Source organism: Dromiciops gliroides, chromosome 1, assembly GCF_019393635.1.
Source record: "Dromiciops gliroides isolate mDroGli1 chromosome 1, mDroGli1.pri, whole genome shotgun sequence".
Taxonomy (NCBI): Eukaryota; Metazoa; Chordata; class Mammalia; order Microbiotheria; family Microbiotheriidae; genus Dromiciops; species Dromiciops gliroides.
Window position 1 is genome coordinate 670,786,475 of NC_057861.1, and position 21,697 is coordinate 670,808,171.

General features: G+C 50.6%; 1 protein-coding gene across 1 annotated transcript; it reads right to left on the reverse strand.

The window, feature by feature from the left end:
* Positions 1-294: 294 nt before the first annotated feature.
* Positions 295-21,387, reverse strand: C1H1orf35 (chromosome 1 C1orf35 homolog). The gene is made up of 9 exons (XM_043978607.1): positions 21,260-21,387; positions 16,988-17,111; positions 13,609-13,759; positions 11,582-11,627; positions 9,293-9,375; positions 8,766-8,838; positions 7,227-7,300; positions 6,186-6,317; positions 295-4,890 (listed from the first exon to the last, which is right to left on the reverse strand). Exons 2-9 carry the CDS (start codon positions 17,079-17,081, stop codon positions 4,710-4,712), a joined length of 834 nt encoding a protein of 277 aa, XP_043834542.1. The 5' UTR covers positions 17,082-17,111; positions 21,260-21,387; the 3' UTR covers positions 295-4,709.
* Positions 21,388-21,697: the final 310 nt, after the last annotated feature.

Sequence of the window (21,697 nt, forward strand, 5' to 3'; positions counted from 1 at the left end):
CACTTTAGTCACCTCACGGCCCTGGGAAGTTGTTATTGTGGATAATGCTCACATAGCTAACAAGTATGAATCAGGATCTGAATGAACTCTCTCCATGCCAACGGGCACCGTCCAGACACCTGGACTGGCGCCCGGCGCCCTCTACTGGGGAGGAAGGGAACAGCAGGCTCCATCCCAGGTCAGACGTCCAATACTCTCCAGTGTAAAAGCTGGTGCTAGAAGTCGGGGACTACACAGTAAATCACAAAGGAGTTCCTGTTTTCAAGGTACACGCATTATTGTGCACAGAACAACTTTAGTCAATCAAATATTTATTAAGCACTTACTATGTGCTAGACAGGATGCAAAGCAGAAGGGATATGAGCAAAGGCAAAGCATGATCCCTGCCCTCGGGGAGCTCACATTCTAACAGGAGAGACACCATGCAGACAACAACCCACCCAGCAGACACAGTGTAAAGGGAAGCTGGTCCTAGACCGAAGGCACTGGTAGTAGGGGAGCCTGGAAGACCGCCTAGGGAAGATGGGATTCAACCTGATGGAGTTTTGTGTTCAAAGAGAAGCAAGAAAGCCGGGATCGCTGGACCCTTAGCCCATGGAGGTAGGTGTCAGAGCTGGAGAGGAATGGGCAAAGTTGTGTTTGCTCCTAGAGGTAATAGGGAGCCATTAGAATATGGGCAGAGGGGCAGCAAGGTGGCCCTGGAGTCCGGAATCCCAGAGTTCAAAGCCAACTTGACACCAGCTATGTGACCCTGGGCAGGTCACTTAACCTTGACACCCCCCCCTCCCCCCATGTCAATTTGACAGCTGAGTGGAGGAGGGAGGGAGAGACTTGAGGCCGGCAGCCATTACAATGCTTCAGGCAACTTAGTAGCTGCGTGACCCCGGGCAAGTCACTTAACTGTCATTGCCCTGCACCGGGACAGTGGGGACATCAGAGGAGAGATGTTGGGAAGGCAGAAAGTGAGATCTGTTTGGAAGGGAGGTGGGTTTTGGAGTGAAAATGATTTGTTGGATATACCAAGTCAGAGCGGGTACCTGAAATGGGAGCTGAGGAGAGGGGCATAGGCTGGATCTATAGATGGAAGAATCATCTGCATAGAGATAATAGCTGTTAATAGTGAGACAATATAGAGGGAGGAGGCCCACGATGGCTCCACTGAAGCAAGACCTGAGCTGAACCTTGGCAAAAGTGGACAGTGTAAGAGGCAGAAACAAGTATATCATGAAAGGCATGGGGAGATAGCTTCTAATGATGTTCTGGGAATAAAAAACCAATTATCCAGTTGGGTTAAAACACAGACAGGCAATAGTATAACAGGAGATACTTGAAAAGGAAGGTGGAGGCCAATTGCGAAGGACCTTAAAAACCAGGCCATGAAGTTCATACTGGGTATTATCCTATAGGTAATAGGGAGCCACTAAAGGTTTTTGAGCAAACCTGTGCCTCTATGTGAAAGGCTGGCAGGAAGGGGGAGATGGAGCATGGAGGCTACTTGGGAAGCTATTTCAGTACTCCAGACAAGAAGCAAGGGGAACGGCCATGAGGGTGGAGAAGGGACAAGATGCCAAAATGTCATGAAGGAAGCATGAACCCAAGCCGGCAAGAGACTGCCCGAGAGCTGAGAACGCCTTCCAGCTCCACCTTGGGTGACTGGGAGGGCAGCACTGTCTGGAGTAAGGGCAAGATAAAGGTAGGAGAGCTCAATGGTTTGGGACACAAAGTTTGGGGGGCCAGCAGGACACCTGGATGGGTCACTGAGAGCCTGAAGGGGCCTTAGGGAGGAGGCCCACGGCAGCTTCCTGATTTCACAGATGAAGGCACTGAGGTGCAGGGAAGTACCACCACTGGCCCAGGATCACAAGGCGGGGTCATCCAGCAGACAGCTGGTGATGCTGCACTGGCATTCAGGACAGAACTGGGCTGATACATAGACATGGAAGTCGTGTGCTGGGGTAGAAGGTGGAGACAAAAGGTGCAGTACAGGGCCTTCCCCCATGGGTAACCGCTAGTCTTTTGTTAGGCATTTGGTGGCACCCACTACAGGTAGGGCCCCGGGGCTCTCAGCCAGGGAAAGGAGCCGATGCTTAAGACAAATACCACTGAGAGTGGGGAGGCTCATCCCCATTCTGTTACTGTACCCAACCAGCACTTCTGGACAGGTCCCCTCCACACCCACCTCTTCATCTGCCCATCAGGGGAGATGCCCCTTGCCCTGCCTACTTCCTGGCACTGGTGTGAAGGATAAGGTTTACAGATAGCAGATCAAGGTAAGAAGTGCTCTTGGGGACAAGCAGACCCTGCAGTAGTGGTGGTAGGGGAGAGGAGATGGAGACAAATGAGCACTGGACAAGTCACACATAAGAGGGACAGATTGCTCTGTGGAGTCAGAGAAGGGAACCACCATTTCTGGCAGGGAGAAATCAGGGAAGGCTTCCTGGATTTTCTCATCTGTAAAATGAGTAGGTTCGTTTACTTTGCAAATTCTTATTAGACACCCTCTCCTTCTTCTGAGCTAATGAAAGCCCACTCATGGGGAGACAGAATTAAGGCAAGACTTGGGAGTCACAAGACTTGGATTCCAACCCCTGCTCTGTGACCTTGAACAAGGAAAGCTCTTTGGACTTCGGTTTCCTTCTCTGCAAAATCAAAGGGCGAAATAGATGCTAAGGCCCTTCCACCTCTCAGCCCTACGATCATTCTGGGTGGCATCCCATCAGTCACTTCATGCAGGTCCTTCCTACTCCTTCCACGAGGTTCCCACAATCCCCCTCCTCTCCTCGAACCCTTCCCCACAGCTCTCAGTGCCTGGACGGGCAACAAGGGCTCAGCAGGCTTTTACTTCCCCTGTTCAGGCCTCTCTAAAAGGAGGGGACTGGACTAGAGCAAGAGTTCTTAACTTGGGCCCCATACATAGATTCCAGGGGTCCGTGAACTTGGATAAGGAAAAAAAATCATCCTTATTTTCACTGATTTCTGAACTAAAATTGAACATTTCTTTCAATGACGATATTATTAAACGTTAACCACTATTCTTCACCAGATTGTCAAAGGGGTCCATGACCCAAAATTTGGACTCAAGGCACTCTCAACCCCACAATCTTACTGGGCCACTGCCCTTACCCTTCTGTTAAGGGCACTGGCTGACCCCTCAGTGCCTCCTAGAGGCTACTTCTCCTTTCACACCGCTGTTCCTGATGCCAGTGGTCCTCGGAAATCCAATGGAGGACCCACCTACCCCTGCACCGCTCTAGCACTCAGTCCAATGTGCTTCCCATTCGTGACCCTCTTCCTCTGTCTCCAACCTGCCCCACTACTGCTGCTGCACCTAGCCTGGCTTGGTCTTCCAGAAGCTGAAGAACAATGCTAGGCCAGATGGGCCCCAAGGGAGCCTGAGGTGGCTCCTCCTAACACACCAGAGCTTGTGAACAGTGCCTCTCCCCCCAAAATTTTGTCTCCACATCTACCAGACTCACTGATGTTTTGTTCTTTATAAAAACTCAAAGCCACCCTTGAAGAAAAAAGGTCTGTTGCCAGCAAAGAGCTAGAACCAAATAGACTGAGGTTGTCACTGAGAAGAGGCTGTAGGTTAAGTCTTGAGACTTGTATCTGAATCTGAGCTGTTGTAGTTACTATGTGACCTGGCCAAGTTACTCCTCTGAATGTTTCCTTATCTGTAAAATGGGTCTAAAAAAGATAAATGGGGATAATAATACCCCAGAGCTGTTGTGTAGAAAAGTGTTGCTGCAATGGAAGCCATTATAAACATGCACAAGCAGGTGTGGAAGGCCAGACTCCACTGTGCCCCAAATGAGGCCAGAGCAATGACCGCCTTCTTGAAAGCAGCAGTCTCACGGGGAGCAATATTCACTTGGATTTATAAGGCCCAGTGGTGGTTAAAGCAGGCTGTCCAAGCTGGAAGACCTTAAAACATGAAACATTAGTGAAATCACAGCCACCAGGTCACTGTGTAACCCTGAGTCCTCGAATGTCCTCATCTGCATAAGTAAGAAAACAGAGGCCACCGCGAGGACCGGACTTGTCCCAGGTCACACGGTCACTTATTAGTTTACCTTTCTATAGTTCTTCAAGGTTTATAAGGCACTCTCTTCACTCCCACAGCGCTGTGAGGAGTAAAGGAATCATTATAGACCGAAAAATGAAATCTTAGGGCAGCGAGGTGACACGTCTACAGTCAAACACTTTTGGGGAGGTAAAGTCAGGATCAGAACTCGGCTTCCTGCCTCCCAGGCCTAGGTCTGTTTTGCTAAGCAAGGAATGAGTTAGACTCTTTCCCTCCTGTGAATTGAGCTGATCTCATCTCTGGGGAATCGATCTGGGATGGCAGACCCAAGGCCCAGACCTCTGTTCTTCCCTCTGCCTGGGCCGTAAAACTCCCTGAGAAGCAGGGACACAGGCAGAAGCTTTATTGGGAGGACTGCCCTGAGGAGGACTGGGAAGGGGGGGAAGGGATCAATCCTAACAGGGGCTGGATAAGAGGTAGCGTCCCTTAACACAGACAAAGACACATCAGCCCCACTGAGGGAAGGCCCCAGCGTCTCTGCTCTGCCCCCGAAACAAGGAAGCCCTGTTACTCCGGAGGCATTGGCGAGCTCAGGCTCCTTCAGAAGCAAGGTGAGGGCTTTGGCCTTTCAGCCCGGGGACTCAAGGGGTCCCTGTCTGTACCATCTGCTTTCCGGGGACGAGGTTCAGTCATCTGAGTCATGCCGCTGCCTCTTGTGCCGGGGCTGAGCCTCAGGGCTCCGATGCTTTCTCCTGTGGCTGGGGGAAGAACGCCCACCATCCAAAGAGTCCGTGTTGTGCCTGCTCCTAGGTGCTTGGGACCGAGAGGAAGGGCAGGGGGAAGCACGGTGTTGGGTGGTCCTGTGCCTATGGGAGACACACACAGATGGTGAGAACAGAACTGAGGCCTAGTTACTGTAGAAAAAGGACAGGGAATCAGGAGGCCTGAGTTTCACTTAATCCCTGGACATGTCTCACCGTGCGACTCTGGCCAAACCACTTCCCTCTCTGGGCCTCAGTTACTGTGTCTCTACAATAAGTAACAATCTTCATGCTACCACTTCACCAGGCAGTTGTGAAGAGAAAGCTTCCTGTAAACCCCTAAGTGCTGGAGATGAACTGAAGTTACTATTATTACAGCCCAGGGTGTCGGTTCTGCCTCCGTCACATCTCTAGCACCCCTTATCTCTTCTGAAGATGACATCCATCCCCTCATGCCGGGACTATGGCAATACTGCCGGTGGGGGCGCCTGCCTCGAGTCCCTCTTCCAGCACTCGGCCGGGCAGCTGTTCTTCCACATCTGGATGGCTTGTAAAGCCCTGCATACTCCAGCCCCCTCCTAACCTCTCCATTCTGCTTAGGCTCTGGCCCCCTCTGCACACTCTATGATCCAGGGACACTGGCCCCCTCTCTCCTGACCCTGTATCTTTATAACGACTGCTTCTGTGACTGGAAAGCTCTGCCCCCTCACCTTGACTGTCTCCTGAATGCTCTCTTAAGGAAGACTCTCCCAGCCCCCCTTAATGCGAACACCTTCCATCTGAGATTACCTACAATGTATCCTCTGCCCATTGTTTCCCCATCTGAATGTTAAGTTCCTCGAGGGGAGGGCCTGTTTTTGTCTTTCTTTGTAACCCCAGTACTGAGCACAGTGTCTGGCACAAAATAAGCAACTAATAAATGGTTGTTGACTGACCAACTGACCAGTGCCAAGAGCTGATCGTAAACATACGATCCGGTAACAAAGGTAAGGAGAAGACTCTGTGCTCTTCCAAACTCTCCCTCTCCTGGGAAGGTGTTCTCTCTTCTTTTGGCCTCTGCAAACAAGCTCCATCCCTTAAGGCCCCATCTCCTTCGGGAAGCCTTCTCTAAGCTCCCCCTGCTCACAATGGCCTCCTGCTTTTCCGAACTACATCATTTTAGTTGTTGAGGAAAGAACAAAGAACGGGACAGTAGTGGCACCAGCTCTGCCACTGACTCATCTCTGGGTCTGCGGTAAGATGAGGGGCTGGTGGATCGGATGATCCCGAAGGCCCCTTCCAACTCTCCTTGGGCAGATGAGGGCTTGTAATGCTCTCTGGGAGCACCTACAAGAGCAGGGTCTGGTGTGGCTGCTTCTCATCTCCCCAACAACACGCGACAAATGCTGGATGCGCTCTACCTGTCTGGAGAGGGGGAAGGTGACGATGAGCTGGAGCGCCTCTTAGAGTGCTTTTCTTTCTTCTTCTCTTTCTTGTGCTTCTTCTTTTTCTTTTTCTTCTTCTCTTTTTTGACTTTCTTGTGGCTCTCAGGCCTGTTGGGGAAATGAGAAGGAGGATCAATGGACCACGACTTCTGGTTTTCTTTTGGATGCAGGGACTGCACTAGACAAGAGGAAGCAAGAACCTAAGGCTTCCTCCCCCTCTGCCAAGGGAAAGTCTTTCCCCCTGAGGTCCTGGGTCCTGGGTCCTGGGCCTGAGACAGGTCACACGTGACCACAGCCAAAGCTGGAGGCGAGCACTGCTAATGTCAGGGACCCGAACGCAAAGTGCAGATTCTGCCCCTTCTCCCCTCCTCGGTCCCCCTGGATCTGTGGAGCCTGAGAGAGCGTCGGTCTCTACAGCTCAGTCTGGCCCACAATGTAAGTGGAGAAACACCACATGATAACAAGGGAGGTGGCGCGGCTGGTGGAAGGAAGGTTCGACTTGGAGGCAGAGAAGTGAGGCTCCATCTCCTTCTTTCTAGCTGTGCCTGTGGGACCTAAACCCTCTTGTCCTCAGGTTTCTCATCTGGCATGAGGAGGCTGGGCTGACGCCCTCCGAGGTCCTTCTAGCTCAGTCTATTACAAGTCTGGAAGACCGGTAGGACAACTGTCCCTCTAACTAGCCTGCTTGTTAACACAGAAGAAAGGGAGACCTGAAGGACAGACTGCGGGGATACGGCTGCAGGGAGCTGACACGTTCTGCCATTTACAGAGGCTGCCGTTAAAATCAGCCTCTGACGACGTTCCCCTGGGAGGGGTGCCAGGGACTGAACTCATCCCATTTCTACAGCAAGCTACGGGATGGGAAACTGGACAACAAGGCAGGGACGACTGTCAGGGAGGAGAGAGCTTCCTCCTCGACATCTAGCAGTCTCCCCGGTCCCACCAGCCATCGCCACCCCTCCCCCTGGCCCGGTGCCACACATTGTGCCCGTGACTGGCTCCATGCCCCTTCCTTACCTCGGCTCGGCTTTCCTCTTGGCTGCTGGGGGTGCCGACGGCTCGACTGTGGCGCTGCTCTCCACCTTGTGATGCTAGGGGTCAGAGGGTCACAGATTTAGAGGAGGAAGGAGTTTTAGAAGCCATCTAGGCTGAACCCTCATTTCACAGATGAGCGGCCAAGAGACTTACCCATGGGCCCACAGGCTGGAAGGAGCAGAGCCAGGATTCAAACCCAGGTCCCGACTCCAACATTAGTGCCACAAAACACTGTGTCGGTACTAGGGTGACTAAGCTCCATCTGACATCAACCAGTCATGTGTGAGCAGTGATTGAAAGAGGAGAAAGGGCCTGACAAAGATGACCTCCCAGGGCGGAGGCTAGCTAGCCAGGGACCTCAGGAGGACCCTCAGCAGCACCCTGAGGACATTTCCCAGTCATCCTTAAAAAGCATGGCGGAGGGCAGCTAGGCGGCCCTGCAGTGGACAGAGCACCAGCCCTGGATTCAGGAGGACCTGAGTTCAAATCCGGCCTCAGACACTTGACCCTGGGCAAGTCACTTAACCCTCACTGCCTCCCCCCCCAAAGCATGGTGGAATAGAAAGAACTTTGACCTTAGAGTCAAAATTGAGGGGAGAGAGAGGAGAGATAAAGAACAGAGGAGAGAGGGGAGAAAGAGGCAAAGAGACAGAGAAAGAGAATACCACCTGTGCCTCTCCTAGAACTGTGAGAAAAGCTCTGAAAACCCGAAGCCGCTACAGAATGGCAGCCAGAGTCTAACAGCACCCCAAGAGTCAAGAAGCACACCAGTGAAAGTGACCTTAGAAATTAACTTGTCTAATACCCTCATTTTACCGCAGAGGCCCAAACAGAAAAAAGACTTGTCTGAAATCACAAAGGGATTGAAAGAGGAAGCAGGAACTCAAACTCAGGTCTTTTGACTTCAAATCCAGTGGCTTTTTCCAATATACTAACCACCACCCCTTCTGCCCCTGTAAACCACGCCACAACTGTCATCCTATTGACCCCATTCTACCAGTACCAGCACATCCACTCCATAGCCACTACCAGGACTGACGGCTGACCTTTCTCGCTCTTGGGTTTGGAAAGTGTTTCAAACATTTTCTAATTAAAGCCTCACAATAACCCTGGGGAGCAGGTATTAAATCACAAATGTGCACAAGGGGGGATCTGTGCACCACCTGTACAGGAGGGAGCACAAACCTCGTGCCAACACATCTAAGCGAAGGCTGTGATCTGGATAGGACCTCAGGGAATAGAGTCCAAAGCCCCTGAGCTAGGGCTCAAGGGGGGCTGGGTTTGTCTCTGGAGCACAACCCTCCTGTCCTCTTTTGGAGAGGATCTGGGTGCTGGATAAGTCAAATCTTTGTGCCTCTTATCACAATCCTCCAAGAGAGAAAGACGGAAGAGGAGAACAGCCTGGCCTAGTTGGTCCTAACTTCTGTCCCTGCTTTGTGTTACAACAGAACAGATCCCAAGGAGAGGAAGAAGGTGTGGCCTTCAGGGGCCACAGGAGGGAGAGAGGGGAGGAAGCTTTACCGTAAACACGGAGAGCCCCAGCTTGGCAGCTTCTTTGTCCTCTTTGGAGAGCATCACCCGGCCGGCCGAGCCACTGCAGGATTAAACACACAAGTGCCACAGGGCATCAACTTCTAGTCACTGTCATGACAGCTTGTATTTCAATCAGGCTTTGGGGTTTAGGATAAGATTCAGAGCTGGAAGAGCCTTCAAGATCATTCTGCAGACATGGAAATGGAGGCCCAGAGAGGAGAGGGTCCTTCCCCATCGTCACCAGCTAGTTAATTTCAGAGCCAAGAGACCTGAACGCAGACTTCTCTCTGCCAGCCCAGCCCAGCTCCCACTCCACTCCCGTGCTGAGCCTCTGCTCCTGACCTGGTCAAGCCCCAGCTCAGGCTTTAGGCAGTTTGTGAGTGCGGAAGCTAAAGCGAGAATGCTGAGACCAGGGCTACTCCATCATACCACACAGCCTGCCAGGAACAGATCAGGCATCTTGCTGCCGGGCCATGAACAGGTAAAAATCCCAAGTCCTCTCCCTTCCCCAGTACCTGGAGCTCCCCAGGCCTGACAGCTGATCCACATCCTTCTCCTCACGATCAGTCCCTTCCCGCTTGCAGATTTCCACGAAGTCCTAGAAGGGAAGCAGAGACATTGGCTTCAGTGTGAGCAATGGGGAGACAATTACATGTGGCAGGGGTTAGCTCAGCACCTTCAGTGCTGCAAGGATATTAATTCTACACAAAGGGCCCAAGAAGGCTAGGTTTCAGATGCACTGATTTATGAGGATGTTGTTGCCAAAGCGGAGGGGAGATGAACAAGAAGAGACGGGTTTCTTAATGAACCCCTAGGGACAAAGGCTAGCTCTTAAAAAAGCCTGCCCACAATCAGGTTTCTTGACTGGCTAAGAGTGAGTCTGGCATTGTAAACCAACCAAGAAGCCCAGGTGGGCCAGAATCACAACTAGCATTTATTTAGCAATTTAAGGTTTGCGCAGCTCTGTACAGAGACGATCTCATTTGATTAGCACAAGGTGCTTAGGCATGAAGGATTGAGATTGCAGTCTGAGCACAGCACAAGGGATGGTGGCTCCGGGGAAGGAAAATAACGATGGTGGTCGTGATACTTAGGAAAGAAAAGGTTGGCTCAGTGTGGGGCTTCCCTCCACTGATGCAGACTGCAAATGTCCTGTGCCTCCGGACATGGTCCTTGTGAGCTGCCACAGCTGGATAATCAACCACCCTCTCATCGATCCAGTAAGTTAGCCAGGCTGGGCCTTTAACCTGGAGCCGCCACAGTTTCTAAGTCACTCAGCCTATGTGAACCCAGTGACTTGTCTTTTTATTTATTTTTTTTTATAGGGCAATGAGGGTTAAGTGACTTGCCCAGAGTCACACAGCTAGTAAGTGTCAAGTGTCTGAGGTCATTTTGAACTCAGGTCCTCCTGAATCCAGGGCTGGTGCTTTATCTACTGCGCCACCTAGCTGCCCTAACCCAGTGACTTGTGAGGCCAAGTGGCCACCTTCTCTGGGGAATCAGTGGTGACTCCATGCATCAATGAAGCCTCCAAGCACAGTATTATTTATTTATTTATTTAGTTTTTGGTGAGGCAATTGGGGTTAAGTGACTTGCCCAGGGTCACAGCTAGTAATTGTTAAGTATCTGAGGCCGGATTTGAACTCAGGTCCTCCTGAATCCAGGACCGGTGCTCTATCCACTGGGCCACCTAGCTGCCCTCTCAAGCACAGTATTCATAGGGATGTAAACCCAAGATGGTTCAGCTGTTGACAGGAAAAGAAATGGGATCTGAGAAGCTCTAGGCATCCTGATCTCCATCATGTAGCCCTAGAACAAAGTGATTTCTCCTTTCTCAAATCAAAGGATCATAGATTTGGGGGAGAAGATACCTTAGAGAGCAATAGTCCAATCACCTCATTTGCTAGAGGTGCAAACTGAAGCCCAGCAAAGATAAGTGACTTGCTCAGGGTCACATAGAAAGTAAAGAGCAGAGCCAGGGCTGAAACCAAGATCATCTGACTCAGAATTCAGTGTTTTCCACTACACACCATACAATTCTAAAACAAGGATTAAGTCCAGTCCAAAAGGCAGGTCTGAGAATAGAGCAAAGGGCTGGTGTTCAGATCTGGGCACTGTGAGGGGAAGGCAAAACTAATCAAAATTTAGGGCCTGATTTCAAAGAGCTCAGTCACTTAGGCTGGAATTAACTCAAGAGGATCCCTTTTCATTTCCAACTGGACAGCTTCTCTTGGGCACCAGAACAGGTCCCTTAACCCAAACCCCCATTCAAGGCCTTCCTTGCTCTACTCCATCTTCTCTTACCTTCTTTAAAAATGTTTTCTGTTCTGAGCCACCCCCATTTCTATTCCCTCCACCCTCCTCCCCACCCACATTCCCTGCACACTGTATTCCTCTACCCCAGAGCTATGCAGTCTGCTCAGGCAGGAAGACAGATAAGGTCATTCATCCTCATCTTCTCCAGCCCCAACACTTGTCTCATCTGGAACTCACATTTCCTGGCTTGTTTAGCCAGATCTCACTCTGCTTCATCATGGTCACTCCACCTCCCTTATGTAATTGAGCAGATGTATACACTTGCAGACTGAAAAGTTCTTCCACTTTGTACCAGATTAAGGTCTGCCCAAAAGTGAGACCGCCCATTTGCTGTAGAAACTCACTGCTTACAAGTGCTCCCTTTCCCAAACCATGGAGATGGATGGACAGGCAAAAGCCCTGCCCCCAAACTCCCCCCAACCCAGAATTAAATGGAAGCGTTCTCCCCTGAGAAGAGACCCTCTGGCCCCCTGCTCCTCCCAATTTACCTCTTTGCTCAGTCCTGTGGGCTGCTTCCTTACATTCTTGTAGCCTCTGGAAGGAATCAGGGTGAAAAAATTAAAAAAAAAAAAGGAATCACAGAATTCTAGTGTTGCAAGGGACCTCGGTGGCCATCTTATCCAACCCAGAATCAAGAAAAGAATCCCACGACCACATACTCACTAAGTGGTCATTCGGCCTCTCTTTAAAGACCCCCCCCAGTGAGGTAGCTCCCTCCACTTCTGGTCAGCTCACACTCTTAGCAAGTCTTTGCTGACATCAAGCCGAAATCTGCCTTTCCCAAGAAGGCAGAATGAGGAGGAACCAAAAAGAGTCTAATCTCCCTTTCCTACAGCAGTCCTTCAAAGGCTTGAGGACAGCCACCACCTTCCTCCTGGCCGTTCTCTTCTCTGGGCCACACACTCCCATTCCTTTTAGCTCTCCTCATGTGGCAGGGAGTCTAGACCCCTCACAACCCTGGGGCCCTCTTCTGGACACGTTCTGGCTTATTACTGTCCCTCCTAAGTGATGGTGCCCCAAGCCAGACCCAACATGCAGCTCCGGTCTGGCCAGTGCCGAGGCTCGTGGGACTAGCACCTGCTCATTCCCAGGGCTCTGCCTCTCTTAACAGAGTGCAGGGCCATCACCTTAGTGCTCTGGGCTGTCGCATCAAGCTGTCAACATACTGATTAAGTCCGTGAGCCCCCCAGCTCTTTCTCAGACAAACTATTAACTACATCTCCCCCATCCTGTACTTCATATAAAAAATGATTTCACAAGCATAAGATGTTATCTTTCTTCTAATTCAATTTCATCTTATTCAATTCAGTTCCCTGTGTTAGTCCATAGAGAGCTTTTGGGGCCCTATGTGTCATCCAGGTGAACCTTCCCAGCTTCGTGTCATCTGCAAACCTGCCAGGCATGGCAGCTGCACCTTTATCCAAGTCACGGATGAGAAACAGAACAAGAGCCAACCCCACTCCCCGGGGCCTCCACTGCAGATCTCCTGCCACAGTCCCAAGAAGCCATTAGGGGATGATGACTCCAGTCATTCAACCAATTCGGAATCTATCTTATCTTATTCTCACCCACATTCTCATTCCCCACAATAGCAGCATGAAATCCTTTATCTGGTGCTTTTGTAATAAGTAAATGACACCTAAGTGACTTGCTACCTAGAGCCTCCCCCGGACCAGTTTAAGTAAGTATCAGAAAAGGAAACAAGGGGAATCTGGCACAACTTGTTTGTGATGAAGCTGTGGTTTCTTTTGTCTATGTTCACCAAGCATCTCTTTAATAAGAAGTTCTAGGATCTGTCCAGGAACCGAAGTGAAGCTCAGTGATTAACACAGCAAATGATCCTCTTCCCTTCTTGGAAGACCATGACACCTGCCCTGCTCTAGTCCTTTGTTGCCAATTCTGTTCTCTGTGATCTCTCACAGATCCCTGGCGGTGGCCTAGAAACCCCATCTACCAACTCTTGCAGTCCCTCAGGACCGCTGAGACCCTGGACCAGGTAACCTGAATTGATCAAGGACAGCTAAGAGCTTTCTGATGTGCTCCTTATTCATACTGAGAATCTAATTCCTGCCGCACTGTCCTTTCTAGCCCAAGTGCTGGGCAGGTTCCTTGGCAGAGAAAAAATAAGTAAAACAGAAATCAAGAGGCTTTGTTTGTTCTCATCTCTCCGTCCACCCCCAGCAGCGGTCCTACTCCGATCCTCCCCTCTTCCCCAACACAACTTCAAAACAGCCCAACTCTGGATTAAACAAACTTGCTAATGTTGACAGAACTATAAGGAACACCGCATGAATAATGTCATAACTAGAAGGGACCTTGGAACATAAATGTCAGAAACCAAAGGGACGTGACAGCACAGACAGTAGCAGATGGAATGGACTTGCAGATGCAGGGTCCGAGTCTCCTGATTTCCAAGGCACAGCTCTTCTGCTACAGTGAGCACGCGCACACACACACACACACACCCCTCTCCCCGATGCACAACACCCACCCATTTCCAGGGCCCAGAACTCACAAAGCAGCCAGGAGGGCCTCCTGCTCAGCCTGGCGCACTGCTGCTAGCTCTTCTTCTCGGCTCAGGGTCACATCCCCTTTCTTGCCTTTGGCATACCAGGTGAGATCACGGCCTTTTTGCCACCTGCCCACAGGAGCCATCAGAGAGTTCCCTGCGAAGAGAGAAGCTCTATTCAGAGTCCATGAGAAAAGTGTCAGCTCTCCTACCATGCGAGAGAGCAGCTCTCACCAACTCCTGCTTCATTTCCCCTTCCCCTCAGTGACTGGCCCCTTTTCTCCCACAAGATCCCCTCTATTCCATTCAGCCAACACTGCCCCGCCCCCACCAAGGCAACAGAAACACAAAGCAGCCCAAGACACTCTCCTTGCTCTGGGGGGGCCTCAGTCTAGCTGGGGGTGGGGGAAAAAGAAACACAGCCCTGAAAAATTAACAGAAAAACCCAGGGTTATAATCAATGTCAAATGAGTGACAAGAAGAACAACAATGGTTACAGGCAGAAGTGATCTAGGAAGGTGCCCCAGAAGGCATGAGGCTTCCACTGGGTATCAGAGGGAAGAGCAGTGCCATGGCTGTGAGCCAGCCTGCCTCTGGGTTCAAGATCTGGCTCTGCCACTTTTTAGGTCCGTAACCAGGGGAAAAATCACTGCCTCTCTTTTGGCCAGCTTCCTAATCTGCAAAAGAAAACCAGACAGGATTTCTAAGGCCTCATTTGGCTCCAAGGCCTAAGATTCTGTTCTGTAGGAGTGCTTTAAACTCCTGGGTGTCTAGCAAAACTACAAGACACCTGGGGCTGGCTTGGCAGCCTTGAAATCGGTGCTTGGTGATCAGGCTTTCTTCCCTGCACGGCAGCAGTTGTGGCCAGGGGCTCTGAGGAAGGTACCAGCATTTCTTGTTGGCCAGCACAGAACAGCTGGGAGGTCAGCTCTGGCTGGGGTGTGAAAGCATTGGGAGGAGAGTGTGAAAACAAGAGCCTAGGAAGAGTAAGCAGAGTGCAGCAGCACATGTGTAGTCAGTGGTCTGGGGCTTTGGGGTATTGCCATCTTTAGAAGAGGCAACATGGTATCCCAGAAAGATCACTGGTTTGGGAGTCAGAAGATCTGGGTTTGAGTCCTGTCACCAAAAGCAAATCACTTCACCTTTCTCAACCTCGGTTTCTTCATCTGTCAAAGGGGGTAATACCACCTACTTTATTTTATAGGATTACAAAAATGCCTCATCAAAACGCTATAGGAATGGGGCAGCTAGGTGGTGCAGTGGATAGAGCACCGGCCCTGGATTCAGGAGGACCTGAGTTCAAATCCAGCCTCAGACACTTAACAATTACTAGCTCTGTGACCCTGGGCAAGTCACCTAACCCTCATTGCCCCCCCCCCCATTTCTATGGGACATCCAATTTGCAAGTGTCTAAAAGGCAGTTGGAAATGTGAGAATGGCATTCAAAAGAGACATCAGGGTTGGACAAGTAGAGCTGAGAGTCGTCTGCTACAGATGACAACTGAATCCATGGGAGCTGATGGGGTCACCAAGTGAAACAGGAGGGAGAGCAAAGACAAGGGGGCCCAGGGCAGAGCCTTTGGGGACTCTTAGCATGTGTCAGAAGCAGGCCTTGAATCCAAGGCTTCCTAACTCAGAGGCCTCTCAAGTGACACCAAGCTGGGCCTACTCTTCTGCCAATGGGGATTTTCCCCAGCATGGCTGCACTGCTCCTAAATCCTGACAAGACCTTGCCATGCCAGAGGCTACAGTTCAGATTAGTCAGAGGCAAGCAGCCAACTGTATCAGTCGAGACCTAGTCCCCACTGACCTTCTGCTACTTCCCTAAAGGGAGTGGAAAGAGGGGTTTTTTGTTTGTTTTTTTGCTGGGCAATGAGGGTTAGGTGACTTGCCCAGGGTCACACAACTAGTAAGTGTCAAGTGTCTGAGGCCAAATTTGAACTCAGGTCCTCCTGAATCCAGGGCCTGCGCCACCTAGCTGCCCTGTGGGAAGAGTTAATATCCTACCTAGACAATGAGCTCCCTGAGAAAGGGGGCAGGTACAGATTTCTCTCCCTCACCCATGCTGAAGAGTCACAGTCACTCCGGCCCAGGGAGTTGGGTTGGGGGGAGCTAAGGCTGTCTCCTTCACAGGTCCTGGGCCATTCCTTTATTCCTCCTACGTCTTACTCCTGCATGTGTGAAAACACGACTATCTTACTTTTCTACTTGTATCTCCAGCTCTTGGCACAGTGCTCTGCATATCTTCATTGTTTTTGTTGAGTCGTTTCAATTGGGCCCGAATCTTTGTGACCCCATTTGGAGTTTTCTTGGCAAAGAGAGTGGAGGGGTTTGCCATTTCCTTCTCTAGTTCATTTTACAGATGAGGAAACTGAGGCAAACAGGATGAAGTGCCTTGCCCAGGGGCACCCAGCTACTAAGTGTCTGAGGCCAGATTTGAACTTGGAAGATGAGTCTTCCTGATTCCAAACCCAGTGCTCTCTTCACTGTACCACCTAGTCACCCCTGCTTTGCATACAGAGAACTTAATAAATGCCTTATTCATCCAAAATAATAATAAAGTGACTTTTCTGGGCTCATGTGGCCAGAATGAGGCCCAGCACCCTGAGTCCCAATAACCCAGGAATAGCAGTGCCCTCCAGATCATAGCCCCTGCAACCAGCATCAGAGAACCATCTTTTTGGAAGAGCCCACTATCTCCAACCCCGCCTTTCCATCTACCACTGGTAAATCCCTGAGTTTGTGCAGCACCTCCCAGACTGCCAGTCCTACCTTCAGCCATAGTTCAAGGACACTTTCCTTGTGGACATGCAACCTGGTAACCTTCCCTGGAGGTGCCGCAGACCCTGCCTATTCAGCAGCCATACCTACTGAAGAGCCAGCAAAACACCCAAGTCTTTGAACCGTCAAATGTTTCAGCATCGGAAGTCAGTAGGGTTTTCAGTCTTAGAAATGACACTAAAGAAGATGCATTCCCATCCCCTTTGCTGTTCCACCCTCAGGACCATGCAGCCTTCCCATTTGTCTTGCAGCTGAAACCTCCTATGCACACGTGCTGCCTTTCCCCATGAAAATGTGAGCCACTTGGAAGCAGAGCCCAGCTCTGATTGTCTAGGTGAATCCCCAGCTCTTAGCACAATGCTTTGCACACGGTAAGCACTCAATTGATGCTTTTTTCACTCATTCACAAATATACTGTAAGCTGCCAAAGCATTTTTTTCATCTCTTTCCTGTATAACATAATTTTGTATACCTTCTATTCCCCTATGGCATCCCCCTCATCCCCCAATCAGGAGCAGTGGTCAGCTTTTCTTCTTCCTAGGTCCCTGCCATAATGTGGTGCTCAGCCCACTGACAACACCAAGTTTCTGACCGCTTGACTTACCCAGGTAGTTCTCTCTCTGTTTATCAGTCTTCACATCTTCCCAGTTGAACTGGTCTTGTCCACCTCGCACACCCCCACGTGAAGAGCCAAACATCTTTGGGAGCAGTCTGTCAAGCCAGTCACCCTAGGGAGAGAGAAAGCCAGAAACTTCTCACACTCAACTCTGTTCCTTCTATAGAAGTAGACAGTATAAGCCCTTTTGGCTCTTTTCTCCCACCGAAAATCCCTAAGGGGAAAGAATCGATTCTTTATGGTCTCCCCTTATCAGGCCCAGAAGAGGGCCAAAGGACAGTAGCCTATCATTTGTGCTCTATAGACCTGAGTTTCCCTAACTGTGAGATGGGAAGGATCAGAGAATCTGAGATGGAAGGGACGTCAGAGGTAATCTAGTCTAACCCCTATCCAAGAAGAAGCCCTCATACAAAATACCGAACAAGGGTTTATTCAGCCTCTCCATGAAGACCCCTCCAAGCTGCTCACTGCGGTTAGACAGCTCATAATGTTAGTATTTCCTTCATCAAGCCTGAATGTGCCTGGTCCTGCCCTCTGGGCTCCCATCTCTCTTCCACAGGACGGTCCTTCAAATACCTGAAGAGAGCTGTCAGCTCTCCCCCCCTCCCACCCCAGGCTGCTCTTCTGTAGCCTAAGTACCCCCAGCTCCTCCAGCTGATCATCCTATGCCACAGCCTCACGGCCCTTTCCTATCCTGGCTGCCCTTTTCTAGCCATGCTCCTCCTATCATGTGGTGCTCAGAATGGAGCACAACAGTCGTCGGTGATCTGTCCGGGGCACAGGACGGTAGGAGAACCACCTCCTTCTTCAGGGAAGCTATGCCTTTCTCCATGCAGCTGGAAATCTTAGCTTTTTCAGACCATCTCCTCCCACTGGGGACTCTTCCTGAACTTTCAGTCTATCAAAAGCTCTGGATGGTTTTTCAGACAAACTACCATTGAACTGTATGCCCCACATCTTGTACTTGTTATTTCTGAACTTGAGTATAAGATGTTACCACTTGTCCTTATCCAATTTCATCTTATCGGAATCAGCCCAGTGTTCTAGCCGGTCAAAATATTTTTGGATCCCATCATGTTAACTAGTATGTTAACCAGTGCTCCCAGTTCTGTATCATCTTCCCACCTGATAAGCATACCATCCACATTTTTATCTGTTCCTCTTTGAGAAAGGACAAACAACACCACTTTTATCCAAATAAATCATCTCCTTTCTCCTAAGCATCACCAACCAGAAATAATCATCACCATGACCATCATCCATTTCTACAGTGCTTTCCCAACAAGAGCCCCGTGAGTTCGGTACTGTGAGGATTATTAGCCTAATTTTACATGAAGAAACTGAGGCTCAGAAAGGGTTAGATGACATCAGAATGCAAGTTCTTTGCCATTAGGGATTGTTCCATTCATTGTACTTGCATCCCCAGGGTGGCACCTGGTTAAGTGCTTAATTGCTCCTGCTGATTGACTGGGAGCTAGCAGTCAGAACTCAAAGCCAAGCCTAGCTCCAGGATCTCCCGAGCTGGTGTTCTTTTCACTATACCATACTGCTTTCAGTTCATTCCACCTTCTCACAAAGAGAAGGGAAGATAAGAAGATGGCTTTCCAGATCTTTCTCCTAACATCAACTTTTCCTTCTCCAGGACAAATGACCCAGATAGAGGCCACAGACCAAGTCCAGGGCCCATCGCTCTATAGAGGGCCAGCTCCCCAACTAACCACCCCCTCCTTCTGCTAGAGAAGAGGAAGGAGAGGTAACGGCTGGATTTCTGTTCAGCCTTCCCATCAGTGAAGAGCTCCGAACTTCTAAAAGCCCGAGTATCCAAGCTAGAGTTTTGGAGGAAAGAACAATCAGGGCTTGGGAAAGCAGCCTGATGACTAAAAGAATCTGAGATCAGGCAGCAGTAGATCTGGCTTGTCCATTGACTCACTGTCACCTTGGCCAATTCCCTTTCCCTCTCTGGCCCAGTCTCACCTGTAAAATGAGGGGGATGAGTAAGGTGATGTCAAAACTCCCCTCCAGCTCTAACATTCTCTAATTCTACATTCTGAGATTCATTCTTCATGTTCCAGAGTTCTATGGCATTAGACCTCTAACTCAGAGAGTTCTTTGTCCAATAAGGGGTACCCTGTCTGAAGACAAAATGACCCGTTCGCCAGGGTCCTCCCCTGATCTGAAATACTAACAGTCATAGACTAGATAGCCCAGGAGACAGAAAGGGCCTTCTGAGCAGAGGACATCAGAGCCAAAAGGGATCTACGAGATCACCTGGTCCCGCACTCTTATTTTACAGACGAGGAAACCAAGGCTGAGGGAGAAGTCTCTTAGAGGATTATGGGTTTAGAGCTAGAAAGGGCCTTAGGTCATCAAGTCTAATTCTTCTCATCTCTACAGATGAGGAAACTGAAGGTCAGAGAGATAAAATGACTTACACAGATTACAATCATGGTGAGCAGAACAGCTGAGATTGAAACCCAAGTTTCCCTGACTCAAAAGCTGTTGCTTTTTCTGCTGTACAAATTCACTGACTTGTCCAAGGTCACACCAAATCTATGAGCTAGTATGAAGTAGTACAGGGTGGGCCAAAAATTATGAAGGGGTTTCAATATTTAATAACTCCTTTTTTTTTTCCCTTTTGCAGGGCAATGAGGGTTAAGTGACTTGCCCAGGGTCACACAGCTAGTGTTAAGCGTCTGAGGCCACATTTGAACTCGGGTCCTTCTGAATCCAGGCCACCTACCTGCCCCCTAATAACTCCTTTTTAAAAAATTCTGTAATACAACTTCATATAGATGTTACATATAGAATTTACATTATGTGTGAAAAATCAAATCTTGTAAATGATGAAAAATAAAGAAAAAAAATTTTCAAAAAGTTATTAAAACGTGACTTTTGGTCCACCCTGTAGAACGAAGGCTGAACTTGGAGTTGGGTAGCCAGGGTTCAAATTAGGGTCTGCCATATTCCGGCTTTATGACCCTAGCCAAATCCCTGCAAAACTTCCAAGTATGTTTTTCTCCCCAAGACAAAACAAAAAAATACAAATAAAAACCCTTGCACTACCTACTTCACAAAGTGACTGAGGAAAGCATCTAGTAAGCCTCAATAATAATAACTCACATTCACAGAGCCCCGTAAAAGTTTTTAAAACACTTGGAGTGTCTCAGAAGGGAGAGGGAAACTTGGGGGGATGGGGCGTTTAAGGTCTCAGTTCAAATCCTGCCTCAGCATTTACCAGCCGTGTGACTGTGACTAAGTCACTTGAACTCTCTGAGCCTGTTTTCCGTCGTCGGTAAAACTGGGATACTATCAGCACCTATTGACTGGGTTATGGTGAGGAACAAATGTGGCGATGTATATCCAGAGGTCGGCAAACTTTACAGAATTATAGCTATTATTAAATATACTCGCTAACCTACTCTAACCACACCCCACCCAAACCAGTCTTCGACCTTGGCCAGCACATTAGCTGCCTTCCTTTCACACCTCTACACACCTCTCTCTCTACATCCCGCCTCCTTAGCTCATTCCGCGCCTCCGCACCTACGCCCCGCCTTCACGCCTCTTCTTAAAATCCCCCTGCACTCTCTTGAAAATCCCACCTCCTCCACTCCCCTCCTATTAGGCTCCAAGCACGCTCCCTCAAGCCCCGCCCCCAGACTCCCTTCCTATCAAGTCCTAGGCACGCTCCCCCAAGCCCTGCCCCTCTCCTATCAAGCTCCAGGCGCGCTCCCTCAGGCCCCGCCCTCAAACTCCCCTCCTATCAAGCCTTAGGCACGCTACCACAAGCCCCACCCATTTCCTATCAGGCTCTAGGCACAATCCCTCAAGTCCCGCCCCCAGTTTTCTCTCCTATCAGGCTCAAGGCACGCTCCCTCAAGCACCGCCCCACAGCCTCCACTCCTATCAGACCCTAAATGAGCTTTTGTAAGCCCAGTTCCCCTATCTCCGGCCCCAGGCGCGCTCCCGCAAGCCCCGCCCCACAGCCTCCACTCCTATCAGACCCGAGGCGCGCTCCCGCTAGCCCCACCCTGCTCCCATTCCCCCTCCCCTGGGCCCCCCCCCAGGCGCGCTCCCGCAGGCTCCGCCCCTAATCCCTCTCAGGCCTCGGCAACCCCCCACCTCGTGTTCCCCCTTCAGAGCCAGGGACCTTCCCCCTCCCCCCCCCGCCCCCCGCGTGGCTCGTAGCCCGCCCGGCTCCAACCCCTCTTGCTTGGACCGCAGGCTCCTTGACCCAGACCCGAGCCCAGTTTGGCTTACCAAATTTCGCAGCCTGCCGGGAGGCTCCTCCGCCCTCTCACCAACAAGTCGCGGGACAGACAACAACGGAGCGAGAACTGGGGCCCAGCAAGGGAGGACGCGGCCTCCGTCACAGCCCCAGCCGGAGTGGGCGGAGCCGCGGCCGGAAGGCTCGCCTTCCCACTCCTCCCTCTTTCCTAACTCCTCCTCCTTCCCGCGGGGGGGGGGGGGTCTGCGAGGTCCTGCGATTCCGTCGGCTGCCGCCCGGGGCGCTGCGGGGCCTGTCCTGGGGGCGCTCAGGTCTGTGAGCCCGGGTCTCGCAGCGTATAGAGGGCGCTTTCTCGCCTCTCCGGGGATCCATTCTTCCCTGTCCCAGCTCACGTGCCACGTTCTTCGGGGCAATGCAAACAAGCCTGCCTCCTCCCCATTTTACAGACTGCGAAACTGAAGCCAAGGCCC

Bases quoted from the DNA above. Each gene is read 5' to 3' on its own strand.
- C1H1orf35 (XM_043978607.1), bottom strand. From the start codon at position 17,081: ATGTTTGGCTCTTCACGTGGGGGTGTGCGAGGTGGACAAGACCAGTTC. The intron at 11,628-13,608 runs GTGAGTTCTGGG...GATTCCTTCCAG, and splicing joins GAGGCCCTCCTGGCTGCTTT to AGGCTACAAGAATGTAAGGA. The intron at 6,318-7,226 runs GTAAGGAAGGGG...TTTCCCCAACAG, and splicing joins AAGAGGAAAGCCGAGCCGAG to GCCTGAGAGCCACAAGAAAG.